This window comes from Drosophila pseudoobscura, chromosome 4 (genome assembly GCF_009870125.1).
Source record: "Drosophila pseudoobscura strain MV-25-SWS-2005 chromosome 4, UCI_Dpse_MV25, whole genome shotgun sequence".
Classification (NCBI taxonomy): domain Eukaryota; kingdom Metazoa; phylum Arthropoda; class Insecta; order Diptera; family Drosophilidae; genus Drosophila; species Drosophila pseudoobscura.
In genome coordinates, this window is record NC_046681.1 from 23,094,028 (window position 1) to 23,110,485 (window position 16,458).

Sequence of the window (16,458 nt, forward strand, 5' to 3'; positions counted from 1 at the left end):
ATATGCTAGCAGTTTGTAATCGTGCTTCGCGAATTTTGATCCGCTTACCGAAAGTTTTGATCTTTTACAGATCTTCTTTTTGACTGTGCAAAATAGAAAAGATAAGACTAGATTGCGCCACTGTTTTCTAGTAGATCTTGTAAGCAAAGTGCACTCTCGGTTGACTGCATTGATCTATTCTACTGACGATCTACAGATGAATAACTATAAATATGAATGATCTGTCCTTGACATTTGGCTTCCTTGCGATTTCGTTAAGTAACATACGATTACACAAGACATAATTAACAAGTCATATTAGTATCAATGGAATTTTTCTACAGATAAGTAATACTAGACAGCACTCTTCAAACTTCTTCAATAAAACTTTCATTCTTCCTCAAGCATTTTTTGTTTTCATGGTGCATAAATTCCCTTTAATATGATCTCTCAGCCCAAGACAACAACTAACACACCAAAAATATATGCATTCATATGATTGAATAATATTTGGACCAAGTCGCTGTCAAGGGCCTGCTCTGTTGTTTTCAACGTATGTAGTGTTTATTTGTGAGTGGAAATTGGAGAACCCCAAGGTGTGATGCATAGCGCCGACAGCAGAAGCGCGCCGCGCCGCGCCGCCCCATTCCCATTCCATTGATCCCCACAGTTCATTTACAGCCGCGAATTGTTGACGACGCGTCGTTTTCTGGGGCTCTTGCGCCGTAGAGCAAAGTCCGAGGTATTCAACCCACTCTGTCGCAGTGCGTAGACCTCCTCCCTCCTCCTCGTGCTCGTGCTCGTGTGTAAGAACCAACTGTTGACTTCCTGCCAGAGGGTTAGGCAACAGAAGTCAGCAGTCGGGTAATCATCATTCAGCAACGTCATAATCATTCAGCCACAGCCGAACGGCGAACACCCTGCAGTCGCAAATGCCTATGGATATGTGAAGCGAGTCGTGTCTAATCGACTCCCCATTGTGTCGAAAGGCTCAGGGAAAAGCGTTTAAAGCTAAGCGGGTAAAGCAATGTCTTTACACTGAGAGAAAATGTATTTAATGGAGCTACAATTGAGGAATTCTAATAGCCCTAAAGATTGGTTCTTAAAATGGAATAAGAGCAAAGATCTCAAAATAATATGGAAGAAGAGATCTCTTTTGGGTTAAATGATAATTTTTTATTCGGAATAAGATTAACATGTATTGTATTAAATAATTTAAACATATAGTTAACTATGAGAAGGCGCTTTCGTGGACACCCTTAATAGGTAATTGTATACTGAATGCTGCAATCATGAGATTATACTCACGAAAGTGTACACTATTATGTCTACATTCAATTTTCATAACTTTAGATACTTTTTCTTTACCACATTAAGATTAAATTATTGATCCAATAACGTGAGATTTTCGCCAGTGTATATGAATTTGTTGCTGGAATAGCTGTGTTGCTGCCGTGCTATTCATGGTTATCGAACATTCTCATCCACTAGACAAACAAACGTGCCGCACGTTGTCGCTACACGTGAGTGGGGGCACTGTCTCACTTAGTCAGAACGAGAGGGCCAAGGCAGAGCTGTTTGCTGCTCTCACGAATGCGGCACACGGTACCCGAACGAGACACGAACCGAGGGGCCGGCGACAACTTGTGGCTCTGGGGGGTGGCTTCGGCTTTTGGCATCTCATGCGGCTGCAATGTGAATAACGAATATTAGGTGTTCGTGTGGGTGTATCTGCCGTGTTCGGGTGTTCGGCTGCTCAACGAGTGCTTCGGCGTTGCAGCGCTGCGACTGCAGCAGAAGCTACTATATGCGGCACGCAGAATATAAGTAGCATACAACTCTCAGAGTTCCTTCAAAGCGGTTCGATTCGCGCAACAGCAAACATACTCCCAGTAGTATATAATTAAAAATATTCCTAATATTTCACAAAGTTCTTGAGATATTGAATCTATTATATTAATTGGGGTTTCCCTGATTGTAAGTTTCACATAATAAATCATAAAAGTTTGTCAAACAATGTTCCAAAAAGCAAAATCATTTCCAATGCATTCGGAAAATGCATAGCAGAAGTATTTATTTTTTATTATTATTTTTGTAAAAGTGTGTGCATATGTATATTCGTGTCTTGGTATTGGTGCAAGTGAATGACTATATCTCTGGCAATTTCTTTTACAAAGACAGTAATTGAATAAAGTGGATTTTAACTCGCACGAGTATTATAGGTAGTTGGTGGATTTTAGATAAGAAAGACTTTAAAAAGAACATGCCCAGAAAGAAAACTATAATTAGTGAGAATGTGCAGAAGATCGAGACCTCAGAATGTGATATATATGATCAAAAAATAAAACATATAACAGACCTATAGAAAATCTAATCGAAATATCAATTATTTACAAACTATTTTCAGAGCTATATAGCACATCAGAATTTTCTGACTAATAAGTGTGATTTTTACGGCACCAAAAAGTACACACAAAAAACAATATTAGAACCAGATAAACCCAACCAAGTGCATGGAAAAGCTCAACGAAATCATCTACCAGACATATTTCGCAGAATTCAAATCACTCTCAAACCACGGTGGAAAACCAGACATATACCCAGACAGAGGCAGAAGAGAATATAATCCGGTAAGAGACCTAGAGAACACGAGCATTAAGAGCAATGGGGCGGGCGGGGATTCACGACCTATCACAGCTGACACTCACGTAGGCCCCTTCTGAAAAGCACAGAAAAGCTGAGTGAAAAAAGCTTGAATTATCGCCAGATTTGAATATGAAATAATTTATAACTTAATATATACATATATTGGTATGATATTGAATATTATCAAAGGGTTCTTTATGAACAGACATGTTCCATATTCTTTCTCATTATTTCCAAGGAAAAACTGGAAAATGCCCAATAAAATTCTGTCCCAAAGGCTTATGTAAGTTGCAGCCGTTGAACTGCCTGCAATTGACAGAATTGGAGGCCTGGCCTTCAATTGTTGGGCTGTCAAAAGAAGTTCCACAAACATCAAACAAATTGGGGGAATTACCTTGCCTGTCGCTCTGGCTTTCTGTACCACAAAGATTCTGGGGCGGACACCATTCATCCATCCATATTTCCCTGGGTTCTAGGCATCTTTCTTCCCTCAGCCTCATTTGATTTTCAAAATATTTGTTTATTTATCTTGGCTTTCCATTTAAAATGCAAAATACGAGCTAGGTCATTCGTGGAATTGCTTGAATGAAATTCTTTTTCTCAGTCAGTCAGAAATTCAGTCATGAAGCCAATGCGCATATCATTTGCAGTTTTTCTTGTTCTTGGCTTCGCTACGAGTTTTATGTAAGTTTCATTCTATGATTTCATAACCAATCGACGGAAATGGTATTGGGGTTGCACGGAGTTCTCTATAGAGATTGATGGACGAATAAGATGTGTGTGAAAATTGGCGATTTTATTGACTTTATAACTAATAGTTTAAAGGCTCTAGAGATATTCAAAAGTGCCATTGGAGCTTAGCAGGATATTCATAAAGAAAGTATAAACTATACATATTTGTGGCAGAAGATAATCTTTGATTAGAGAAAGATCTATCATCATTTAAAGAAGTACGAGAAGATATCTCTTCTATATATTTTACCTTTAAATTTACCTTTAAATTCCATTTAAATTTGAAATGTTTCCTTTCCCAGGCCTTGGCTTCTCTTAATTATAAATCTATTGCCTTTAATTTTTAATTTTGTTCTAACAGAAGGGGATTATTTCCCTCATCTCCCTTCAACGGATTTTCAAATGCGTGCTATTTAACGTGCTCGCCTAAAAGCTTGCCACACAATAGCCATGCCCCAGCGCCCTAGCCAGTGCCCTGCCTCTCAAAGCTTTGTTTCAAATATAGCGTTGCCTATTAGCCAGGGAAATCGACTGTACCATCAGAACAAAGCAAAACAAAAACAATTCAAAGTCAGTTAAGAGGAAGCCATAAGAACGGGGGCCCCAGGAGCTGCGTGAAATTTTCCTGCTGCCAATTCAGGCGCTAAAAATACCTCAATGGGGGGTCTCGACAGCGTCTCAATTGTTTTCTGTCTCTTCTGGCAGCTGACACAGCCACACCCCCTGCCACTGTGGCCCCTATCTCACACCAGAAAACGGTTTATACAATCAATTTGAATCTCTGTGTGAGTCACATGCGGCGACATGCCTCTCCTCTCGAAGCTTTTCTCTGGTTATGTGTGCATCGCCATCCCCATCCCCATGCTCAGCCTCCGACTTCGTCTTTGACTGAGACTGGGTGAAGGTTGGCTTCGGGAATTTTCTAGCTGGGAAAAGTGTTGTTTCTGGGAATTTTCTTTACCCGATGTGCCTCTCGGCTACCCAGCATGACGGGTGGCAACAGGGCTGCACGCACCTGGGCACGTGTATGGGATTTTTATTACGCTTCATATGAGAATCCTGCAACGACACGACTGCTGCCAGAGCTGCACATTGCATGTTGCGAGCATTCGATGGTCACATGCAGTCAACTCTTGGGGGGCTTGGGGATTTGGTTTCAGCTGCTGAAGAGGAGCTTGACCTTCTGGTTTTATAATTAAACGCCAGCCCAGCTACTTATTCGACTTTGTTGTGTGGGAACATTTCTTGAATGAATCGATATGAATTGGTTATGTTTCAATTGTAATTGATCATAATTAACATTTGCATTTATGATTTTAGCAGAGTATCAGAGTTCTTAAAGTTACATTAACAAATTCAGTTTCCTACCTAGTTGCAGTTACAAAGGACCCCAAAAGGACCATCTTGCATGCTCAAGAACGACAATGAGCACTGGAATTATACAGGATCAGCTCAAGATTAAACACGACTACAATTTTATATAGACATAAAAGAGAAAAAAAGATTATGGATTGGTTACTAACGGCGCCACAGTTGCACAGCGCATTCGCTTCGCTGGGTTCCCTGGAGGGTGACACCTACGTTGTCAGTCCGAATGCATTGTGTAAGTAAGCGAAGCGCCATGCCTCTGAACGATTTCAATAAGTCGGATATTCCCCCTTTAGCCATTCTAGAGGAGATCAACCACAAGCTCACGTATGAGGACCAAACGCTGCGCACCTTTCGCCGGGCCATCTGTTTTGGCCAGAATGTACGATCCGATCTGATACCATTGCTGGAGAATGCCAAGGATGATGCGGTGCTGGAGTCGGTTATCCGGATACTGGTTAATCTCACAGTGCCGGTGGAGTGTCTGTTCTCCGTGGATGTGATGTACCGCACCGATGTGGGTCGTCACACCATCTTCGAGCTGAACAAGCTGCTGTACACCAGCAAGGAGGCATTCACCGAGGCGAAGAGCACCAAGAGCGTGGTGGAGTACATGAAGCACATCCTAGAGTCTGATCCCAAGCTGTCGCCGCAGAAGTGTGACCAGATCAACAACTGTCTGCTGCTGCTGCGCAACATCCTTCACATACCGGAAACGCACGGGATTTGTGTGATGCCGATGATGCAGTCCAACAATCTGCATGGCATCACCATGCAGAACACCATTCTCTGGAATCTGTTCATCCAGAGCATCGACAAGCTGCTCATCTACCTGATGACCTGTCCGCAGCGCTCCTTCTGGGGCGTCACCATGGTGCAGTTGATCGCGCTGATCTACAAGGACCAGCACGTGAGCACTCTGCAGAAGCTGCTCGATCTCTGGTTCGAGGCATCGCTTTCGGAGAGCTCCGAGGACAATGAGAGCAACACGACACCCCCGAAGCAGGGCAGCGGCGAGTCCAGTCCCATGCTGACCTCGGATCCCACTGGATCGGATTCCTCGGACAATGGCAGCCAGGGACGCGGTATGAGCATCAGCATGAGCCTGAACATGAGCATGAGCATGAGCATGAACGTCAGCATGAGCAGTCTCTGTGGCAAGAAGGAGACCCCCGAAGAGCGGCAGCTGGCCTTATGGGAGGGCACCGAAGCCACTCTCCAGGAGGTGAGCCGCAAGGGTCAGGAGTATCAGGATGCTATCGATGCGAAAGAGCGCATGGGATCTGCTGGGATTGACGATGATGAGGATTATGAGGACTCCGATTTTATACATCTGCAACTCCACCAAGCCATGCAGGCCGAGGAGGAGGACGAGGAGTGTGACAACGAGGTGGCGGCCGCGTCCTCGGAACCCTTGAATCTTAAAACACAACCAGCTGACAATGTCAACGACACTACCACAACCACGAGTCTATCCAGCAGTATCATGCCGTTCAGGTCACCCCTGCCCGTCGGCAGTCGGCCATCTTACTCGCATGCCCCGCCGCAGCACCAGAGCTATGCGGCCTATGTGGCAGCCATCAAGCTGAGCCAGAAGTCCCCACATGCCGGCAAACTGCAGCTGACGAAAGGCAAATGCTGTCCCCAGAAACGAGAATGTTCCTCGACGCAGTCGGAGCTCTCGGACTGCGGCTATGCCACGCAGGTGGAGAACCAGGAGTCTGTATCCACCTCCAGCAACGATGATGACATGCCGCAGGGCAAGCCGTTGCACCAGAAACCGCCATGCAACACAAAGCTCAGGAATAAGCAGCGTCCAATTCTGCCGCCCCTGGACAAGAAGGAGCTGCGGCGCAAGAAGCTAGTGAAGCGCAGTAAGAGTAGTCTGTGAGTATTCAAAAGAATTTTTGGGGGTTACGGAGAGTGTATAATATAAGGTTTTTACACCCAATCCAGCATCAACATGAAGGGCCTCGTGCAGCATATACCCACGGACGATGATATTGCCAATCTACTCAAGGAGTTCACCGTCGACTTTCTCCTCAAGGGCTACAATTATTTGGTGGAAGACCTGCATGCCCAGTTGCTCACAAATACAGTAAGTGGAAACAAAGCCAAGCCCTAAGCCATGCCAAAAACATACACTAAGCCTTTAATATGTTCAACAGCTACCCATTGACACGTCGCACTTTTTCTGGCTGGTCACGTACTTCCTGAAGTTTGCAGCACAACTGGAGCTGGACATGGAGCACATTGACACGATACTCACCTACGATGTCCTCAGTTACCTCACCTACGAGGGTGTCATGCAGTGCGAGCAATTGGAGCAGTGTGCAAGGCAACGGGACAGTGACCTGAAGCCCCATCTCCGACGCATGCATCTCCTGGTGACGGCCATCAGGGAGTTCCTTCAGGCCATCGAGGCATACAATAAGGTTTCGCACCTCTCGGACGATGATCGCGATCATCTGCGGCAATTGCACATACAAATAGCGGACACGTCCGATCTGCATTGTCTGTTTGTGCTGCTGCTGCGACGCTTCAACCCCACCATCTATTCGAAGCAGTATCTGCAGGATCTGATCGTGACCAATCACATACTCCTACTCATTCTGGACAATCGACCACAGCTGGATGGCAAAAAGACCGAAAATCTAACACAGCACGTTGCACAGTATGTTTGGAGACTTTCTTTACTTTTCCCTGAAGGGACACTTAATAAACGGGTTTTCCATCTATATAGATTCGCCACTTTGGAGGTAATGCATTACTATGGCATCCTACTGGAGGACTTTACCAGCAATGGAGAGTTTGTCAACGATTGCATCTTTACCATGATGCATCATGTAGGTGGAGATCTGGAACAGATTGGTGTCTTATTTCAACCGATCATTCTGAAGACATATTCACGCATTTGGGAGATGGAATTCACTTTGTGTGATGTGAGTTGTTATTGAACATCGAACCCCTTGAAAGAAAGTGTTTACTTATTGTGTAATTAATTACCATCCATAGGACTGGTCTGATCTTATCGAATATGTCATCAACAAGTTTATGAACACACCACCCAAAACACCCATGACTATACCCACAACATCCCTGACAGCCATGACCAAAGAGCATAATCTGGAGCATGCCAAATGGTAGGGTTTAGATTGAGACTTTTCTTAAAGATTATTTTACTAATCATTGCTCTTTTTTAGCTCTTGGAATGCCGATGAGATGGATACACTATACTGGTATTTTGTACAGAGCAGGAGCACCAACGATGTGGTCGGCAAAATTGTCCGACTCTTCAGCAACAATGGCAATAAAGAAAAATCTCGCATTTCAATCATCCAGCAGCTGCTGCAACAGGTAAAAAAACCCACCACAAAGAATAAAAAAATAATGTCTTCATAAATGATTTCTTAATTTCTTAAAGGATATCATAACCCTTCTGGAGTACGATGACCTGATGAGGTACGAGGATGCTGAATATCAGAGAACGCTGTTGAACACCCCTACATCGGTGACCACCGAATCGGGAATTGAGATGAAGGATGGTGGCTTTGGCAGGCCATCAGGTGATATACAGGTACATTCGCGATTCTGCCCTAAAATTGTGTGTTTACCTAATGCCCATCTTCCTACATTCCACATTATAGATTCTTCTGGATCTAATCATCAAAGATCAAAAGGGCCAGCACTTGGAATGGGTGCAAAAGGTGCTCTTAGAATGCTGTTACATCAAATTGAACCTCAAGTCAGGCAGACAGATGCCACACATTATGGAACCAGTGGCCTATCACTACATCCTCCTGCACAAGTCCATCCCGGTGGTGCAGTGGAACAACGAGCAGTCGGCCGCGATGATGTATCAGCCATTCGTTCTGCTCCTGCATAAGCTGGGCATCCAGCTGCCAGTAGATGCGGGCTCGATCTTTGCTCGGATACCAGACTACTGGTCCGCGGCGCAGATGTACGGGATGGCCAAGAAGCTGGGACCCGTGAATAAACGTGAGTTTCAGTCCCACAGATCCCACGTCCCGCCTCCATCCAAAACGTCCTACATTTTACTCAAATGTTGTTGAGGTGATTGTATAGACCGTGTTATCAAATATATTTTGCTCATGCTCCAAAATTTTGATCATGGGAATCCGCCTGAGACCGCCTCCAGTCTCCCCACCTGCCCACCTGACCACCTGCCCCCCTACCTGCCTCACTCTCTCATTGTGTCTCTGTGGTTTGTGTGTGTATCTCGATATGCTCTGTGCCTCTCTCCTTTCTCGCCATCTCGATCTTATAGAAGCCCTCAAGTTCGATGCCACCGAATTGGAAGAAGCAGCCGCAGCCGCTGCGGCCAGTGCGGCGGCCAGTGCTGCGTCCATGCGATCCCATCACAACAGAGGACCCCGCAATTCACTCAGCTCGCAGAGCAGCCTGGAGGTAGATATGGGCGATACAGACGGTGAATTACCCCTCATTCCCGAAGTGGATGCAGCTGTGGAGAAGGCCCATGCCATGGACTGCAGCTCTAGCTCGAACAATGAGTTCTTTGCTGTGCCCAAGGTCAAGACAGCCAATACAATGATGAGGTAAGCAGCATCTCTAAAAATATCCCTTAACTTTTACTTAATTCACTTTATTTTTCTTTATTCAGATATACACCCGATACGACGCCCCCAGTTCCCAATTGGCTGCAGTTGGTCATGCGAAGCAAACGGAATCCACGCCCGGCTCCCATTGGAGAGATCAATGATTGGTGAGTACATAGGGGGCACCCATAACCCCACCTAACTTAAACACAAAACAATTCTGGAAAATCTTCAGATTTATGGCACACGGCAGCTGCTCTAAGGCTCTCCAAACATATTGTTAACATGAGCCGCATGCTCTCTCTCCCTCGGTGTCTGTCTCTGGCCAAAACTGAAAATTTATGAACTTTAAGCCCCGTTTGGGGTCTGGTCTCCTAAATCCGTTCGTACATTTACTTTCGTGTGTTGACAGTTGTTGTCGCCAGTTGCGCACTAAATGTCAGCTCCGTTTTGGCCATTGTCTGGCTCTTAGAACACCCCCGTTCCCTTGCCTTCCCTGCCCTCACCTGATCTGGCCAGCCATCTATCTAGATATACATATAGTATGTGGTCATATGTATTTACCTCATCCGCTTTGGTAGACCCCACACGATCACCCGCTGCTCCTGCCACGGCTGCTGCTGCTGCTCATGTTGAACAGCATTTTGCATTTGGTTTTATGACTTTTTGTGTATGGCATTTTGTTGTTACACCAAACTTTTAGATTGCCGATAAATAGCCGGACATACCGATTATAGGATAAAGATGAAAGGGATATTGGGTCTAGTGTGGAATATGCCTGGAGGAACCCCAAAAAAGGGCTGCGGAACAGAAGTTCAAGACGTTTTAGTTCAGTAATCGAATTCATGAATGGGATAATAGATCGCATGCAATGTACTAAAATTTACTTCAAAAGTCATCCATTTAGTACAAACCGAACCCCATTTTAACTTTAATTTCATCGTTTTCCGATACAAATCCATTAGAAATATCCCTTACCTATAGAAATGAAAGTAACTTTTTTCACATAGAATACATGAACTCCTATCGGAAATATATATAATATCTTTCATATTAGTGATTACTTCATTAAAAAGTATCTCAAAGTCCTACCTAACCATCCCTCTGTTTGCTTATCCATGGGTATTCCTAATCTCTGGACTTCGTTACATCTGGAACCACTCAACGTAGTCCGTGTTTCTGTAAGAATCATTTACACCTCGGACAAGCTTTGTGGTGTCTGGGGCGCAGGCACAAGAAACATAGCCGGAGAACAGCTATCCAACAATCTATCCAATGCTATCCATGAGATACATGGGCCTGACCTCTGTCAGCGCACCCAACAGCGGCAGCAGCAGCAGCAACATGAAATGAAGTCATCGCGATTAGCACGCGCAGTCACAGGCCCAGACCCAGTCACAGTTATGGCTATAGCTATAGCTGTTGTATCTGATAGATACCACATATAGAGTCGGTTGTAGCTCGCACCCTACATGCATAAATTGTCCGCATGATAATCTCCCGAGCTGCTGCTGTTGCAGCTGCTCGAAATCCAAACGAGTGGAGTGGAGTGTAAATCAATCAATTCATTAAGCTTATAGGGCACTTAACTTTAATAATCTGAACGAATAATCGACCGAAAATTGTCGGTACCCATTGTTGGTGCACTAATTAGAAATCTGAGCTTAGCCAGAGTTAGCCGCCATTAATCAGACACCGAGAACATCGAGAACACCGATCCGACAAAAACAATTGTTGTCTGAAATTGACATTTAGCGGAGGTTACACTCTCATCTCTGACGATTGCATTTGAATCCTTAGAAGAGGCAACAGCCGGTTTCGGTTCCTCGACCCCATGAGAATTACGAATTACGAACGATCTGAACCAGTTTAAGACTAAAATTTACATTTTTTTGTGTGTGTTGTCTTTGGGTCTTGGGTTCTGCGTTCTGGGAAATATTTTTGCTGATATTTTAGTGCATTCTGTGCCTTAGACACAGACGCAGCCTCTTTTGCCATTGTCAAACGAGTTTCTTTGGTAACTACTTTTTATATGGAAAGTAAAAGTCAAATGTTATGCGATCCCCGATCCCCAACTACGGTCAGAGGCCTCCACAGGGAGTCCCGCAATGGCAGGCAGTGCAGTGCAGTGCGTGAGTCTCCCAGTTGATATGGGAAATGAGGGCAAACAAGTTCTTCTTATTAGCTCAGCAAACTATAAAAAAACCACTTGACTGGAAAGCTGACTCAATAGTTTGGTTAGATCATGGGCTTTATTGAGAGAATGAGCAAAACATGAATGGCATCGGCCAGGAGGGAAAGTGATTCTTGGAATACCCTAGAATATCCAGCATCTTTATCTATATAGATATTTAAATCCCTATATGTTGGGAAAAATGCTTGAAAGTAGTCTTTGCCCCTCTGCCTGGATTATGTGCGTTACAAGCTAGAAATATGCCTATGATTCATTCAATAAATACCATCTATTCCCCTGGATGCCGTAGATTCCCTTAGAAGAGCAAAAGTGTCTCAATCAAACACTCCATATATGTAATTGCACAACTCTTTTTTCAAAAGCTTAGGCAAATTAACACGCAAGTGGGCACGAGGCAGCTCCACTATTTTTGGTTGTTGTTGTTGTTTCTGCCTGTTACCCTGGGGGGCGTGGGCGTTGACAAAAGGCAATTTTCCAAAGTAATTTACTTTGACGCCTGGCGAAAATTGAATTTGACATTTTTCTCATTTTTTGTTGCATGCTCTTTGCTGTTTTTTCTTCGTTTGTTATTTGTTGTTCAACCCACAAGGAAGCCAAAGTGCAGTACCCCGTGGGCTGTGTATTGGACTCTCCAAAGTGTCTGTCAGTCGGTGGCAACACCAAAAGTAGCAGTAGCATGGGGCAGAAGACTACTTGCGAGCCATGTTTCGCTTTGGTTTTCCCAGCTTGACTCCCAGGTTCTCGACCTTCTTTTGGATTTTAGCCACCGATTTTGGGTTTGGCTTTGGCTTTGGCTGCGACTTTGGTTTAGCTTGGTCTGGTGAATATTGCTAACATTTTGCATTATTGCCATGGTCGCTGTTGCTGTTGCTGTTTGCTGCTGTTGTGGCAGCTACAAAGTAATAAGTGCAACATGGACACCTATTGCTCTCTGGCAGAGAGTGGAGTGTTTTGTGCTGTGGATTGCTGTGTGGAGTGGCACTGCAGCTCCATCAATCAGTCTCATAAATCAGTTTAATTATTAAATAAACAAGTTCCAAAAACAAAAAACTTCAGCACTCCAGCACTCCACAGAGTCTCGCTGAGTCACTGGAGTCGAGACACCAATCGGGGGGATGTGGACTGCTACTTGAAGCTGAAAGTGTGAGAATATATGGTATGGAGTACCAAAGGGTTAATTGAGCAACGATCTGTGATGGCTTTTGGGGGAAACATACGAGTATAAACCAATTTCCAATTGCATTCCCCCACTAACCGACTTAACTTTTCTTCTATCCATTTGCAGTATTTCGAGTACAGCAATCGTAAAAGGCGATGACGAGTGCAAAAGTAGCAGGTCCCTGTGTTCCACTATGTATCAGACAGGACAGACGATGGCAATGACGCCAATGCCATCCATGAATGCCATTCATCCGTTGAATACCATGAGCATTATGCCGCGATTGCACAGCATCATGGGGCCGCATAACGAGAACAGCAGCAGCTCTGGCTGCGGCGGTACTGTGTACTCCCAGGCAATGGGCGTACTGATGACCACCTCTGCGGTGGGGGCCATAATGCGTGGCGATGTGGAGGAGGATGCGGCAATAAAGTCATCGTTCGAGAAACTGGAGGTCAAGGGCACGCATTTTGCCCGGGCCAGCCATTTGGAGGAGGAATATAGCGCCATGGTGGCGGATGCCTTCAAGAACGAGATCTTCAAGTGAGTTCCACAACGAATGCGAGCCGAAACCGATAGCCGAAAACCGACACAGAACCCCTTCTCCAATCAACGGTACGAGTAAGAGTGGAGCCGCAAGCCGGGCCCAGGAGTTCGCGATCAGCTAATTGACAATTGGACAGATTGCGCAAGAATGCCAGGCCCGGGCCAGTGACAGAATGTCCGCCTGTCGGGACTGTCGGACTGCCTGGACTGTCAATACTTAAATGTCTGGGATGCCAGACTGCATATCTGCACAGTGTCTCACATAAATTTATGGCAACCAATTATTCAATTTCAGCCATTTGCAACCGAAAATGGGAGGCAACTCCAAAAAGATTTATCTAAGCACTTTTATTTCTTGGTTTCTTAAGATTTCTTTTTCAAGATATCGTTGGAACTCTTTTTGGATGCAAATTATGCTTAGATTTTGGGCTGGGTTTTATTTTTTTCTTCGTTTGGGGTCTTGTGAAGATTGTTTCTCATGATGTTCTCATGATGTTCTCATGATTATTGCAGCGACAATGTTTCGGTGGCTTCCGATCTGACGCGAATGTATGTGAGCGATGAGGATGAGAAACACGAGTTCCGTGTGTACCCCGCACACACTATCATTGAAAGCGAGAGCAAAATCTCGTGGAAAGGAGAGAAAAAAGGAAGGAAGGGGAAGGGACAGTAGAGAAGAGAATTGAGTGTGTAATGAACTGTACCTAAAAAACAAATAAAAAATAATTGTATAACACAACATACTCGTTACAGAAGATATTTACAGACAGTAAGCAAGAGGTTTGTCGAAACAACTCAAAAAAACAAAAAAAGGAAACATAAATACCTGAACAATCAGCTATGCAAAGTATAATATATACCTGAACAATCAGATGTGACACAAAGTGCATAATGAATGAATAGTCAAAGAAATGGTGAAGGCCCAATGATTCTTTTACAGCATAAATTATATTTAATCTAAGTTTTAATAATTAGTTTTTAGTTACGCATTGTATTCCGTAAACGTACATACCTATATAACGTATATACCGTATATACCTATATAAATGGGCAATGTTCCTGGTTGAATAGTTCAAATATACACCACAGAGAAATCTATTTACAAACTAAAATCTAAATATTATCTCTTAGTATCGCACCCCATGCAAACGGTCATATATCATATATATCACATAGTATATACTATTGTAACCAACATGAAAATTACTGTAACCATGTGTAGATTGTAACCATCATAAATTATATACTTAGAGATGTGGTTCTACTAATAAAGCTTTTTATGTAGTAACAGCTACAAATCTCTGTCTTCGCCTCTGACTGCGGTCTCGAACACGGAATCTAACTCCAAATCCTAAGCCAAATGTGAATAATGTGCAGCAAATTGGCGGAGCCAAAAGATAAACGAGCTGTGGCCAAAGCGAATTAAGGTCATTGGTTGACTTTGCGCTAAGGATTGTGTGGATTGTGTGGAGGTTGGGCCGAGGCGAGGAGACTCCACGCATGGAGCTCACAAAAACGGTAGCAGACACAGAAACAGAACAAAAAAAATTTTAAAAAATAAAAATCTACTACTCGGCACAGTGCCAGTCCCCCCAGTGCCAGTACCAGTCACATATTCGGTCTTTCAGGCCACACATAAATGGCAAAACATGGCTAAAACAATTACCAAAATGCGCCCGACCACCACAACAATCGTCCGGCCTAGGCATAAGGCATAAGCATAAGCATACTCGTAGTCGTACAAGAAATAATAATAATAATTGTGGCCAATTGCTGCTTAGTTGGCCAGTTAATTGCAACATGGCCCAGACGACAGTCCCAGCCCCATTCCGTCTTGGACTCCACTCCACTCTCGATGGCCATCACGATCGCCGCAGTTCTTAAAACAATCGTATGCTTGTAGAGTGGGTTGTATATTTTGGAAGGTAAGTGATTCACTGCAGATCGGAACCAGTCCAGTTCGGATATCAAAGTCATATTTGGTATGTTTTTGAGTTCCGTTTTACTTTGTTTATTTCCTCATCGTCGAATTCAACACAGAAGTTCGAGTATCAGGCATTTATTCTCAGCCACAATTTAGCTGTTTATAAATTGGTGTATATAAATCAATGATTAAATGTATCATCAGTAAAAGTTTTTTTATCAGCAATAAGCTCCGTCTAAAGATTCGTTTCGAAGAAAACTTTTTATGGAGTTTCCTTAGAGCTCTTTAGTCTGGGACTTCAATCTGTTCTGGTTCAAAATTCTTGTTTCTATTCCTCTTCTGGCTCAAAAAGTTCTTACCATCGCCTAGCCCTGGTCTTTATTGCTTCTTCTAAGACCGAACACTGCAGTTGACTGAATTCTCCCATTGTTGTTGGTTTCTGGCCATTGGTGACGGGCCAAACTCCATGTCTCGGCCCAAACTTCGCCTGCAAACTCCTCCATTCGGCTCGACGGCGGCCTCAGCGCAATTACCAAGACAAGCAGCTAATTTTATTTGCTGTAAACGTGCGCCTCCGTCTTCAGATCTATGGTATTATATTGGCGTACTATAGCCGTTTGCTTTGGTTCTCGAATGCTCTGTGTGGGAATTGTTCGATGACTTTGCGGAGGCACCGGATTCGGACTTGAAGTCTGGGAGATTGCGTGTCTGAGGCGCATTAGGCACCTTTGACAGGCCGCCGACGCCGTCGTCACTCGTCAATTGAGTTGTCAGAGAGCCAGAGCCAGTCAGACAGAAGTGACAAAACACATTACTCAGGGTGGCCGTCTCTGGAAACTCCAGGGTGCTAATAGGTGCGAATCAAAAGCAGCCGAAGAAGCCGCCAAAGATTTTGCTGAAATGCAAATCGAACAGGAAATCAATGTGTCTCTGATTTGAAAGTAAAGAAAAAAAAAATACAAAGAAGCCACCACAGATTAAATATAGCACAGTGAGCCCGCGAATCGCGAAACTTGTTCAATTTGAAAGTTGAGTTCAAGTTCAGAAATGGCCACGACAACAGAAACTACTTTGGCAACAACTGGCAACAGGTTGCTATAATTTATATATTATACAAATACAATGCTATTATCCCACGAATGCACAAATCCCACAAATAGTTGTCAACACAGAGGAGAGGCCCACTGAGAAAGAAGAGAAAGACAGTCTTGAGGGTACAGGAAAGTGGCTTTTAAGATTTCCAGATACTCTATTGGTTATTTTTGCGAGATATTAAATATTCGAATCAACAGGCGGCCCACGAATATGCCGATTGCGCAAACCGGCTGAAATT

General features: G+C 44.0%; 1 protein-coding gene across 5 annotated transcripts; it reads left to right on the forward strand.

Moving 5' to 3' along the window:
* The first annotated feature begins 1,220 nt into the window (after positions 1-1,220).
* tim (timeless) lies at positions 1,221-14,289 on the forward strand. 5 transcript variants are annotated; one of them, XM_033380483.1, is made up of 15 exons: positions 1,221-1,245; positions 2,387-2,609; positions 4,730-4,960; positions 5,022-6,612; positions 6,682-6,823; positions 6,894-7,399; positions 7,469-7,667; positions 7,741-7,868; positions 7,929-8,082; positions 8,150-8,302; positions 8,373-8,724; positions 9,014-9,302; positions 9,368-9,469; positions 12,782-13,198; positions 13,715-14,289. In XM_033380483.1, the coding sequence occupies exons 3-15, from the start codon at positions 4,864-4,866 to the stop codon at positions 13,872-13,874; spliced, it is 4,290 nt and encodes a 1,429-aa protein (XP_033236374.1). In that variant the 5' UTR covers positions 1,221-1,245; positions 2,387-2,609; positions 4,730-4,863; the 3' UTR covers positions 13,875-14,289. The 5 variants fall into 5 exon arrangements, with proteins under 5 accessions (XP_033236374.1, XP_033236373.1, XP_033236375.1 ...); XM_033380482.1 differs by lacking the exon at positions 1,221-1,245 and adding an exon at positions 1,804-1,956; XM_033380484.1 differs by lacking the exon at positions 1,221-1,245 and adding an exon at positions 1,804-1,956 and having other exon boundaries at positions 4,736-4,960.
* The last annotated feature ends 2,169 nt before the right edge of the window (positions 14,290-16,458 follow it).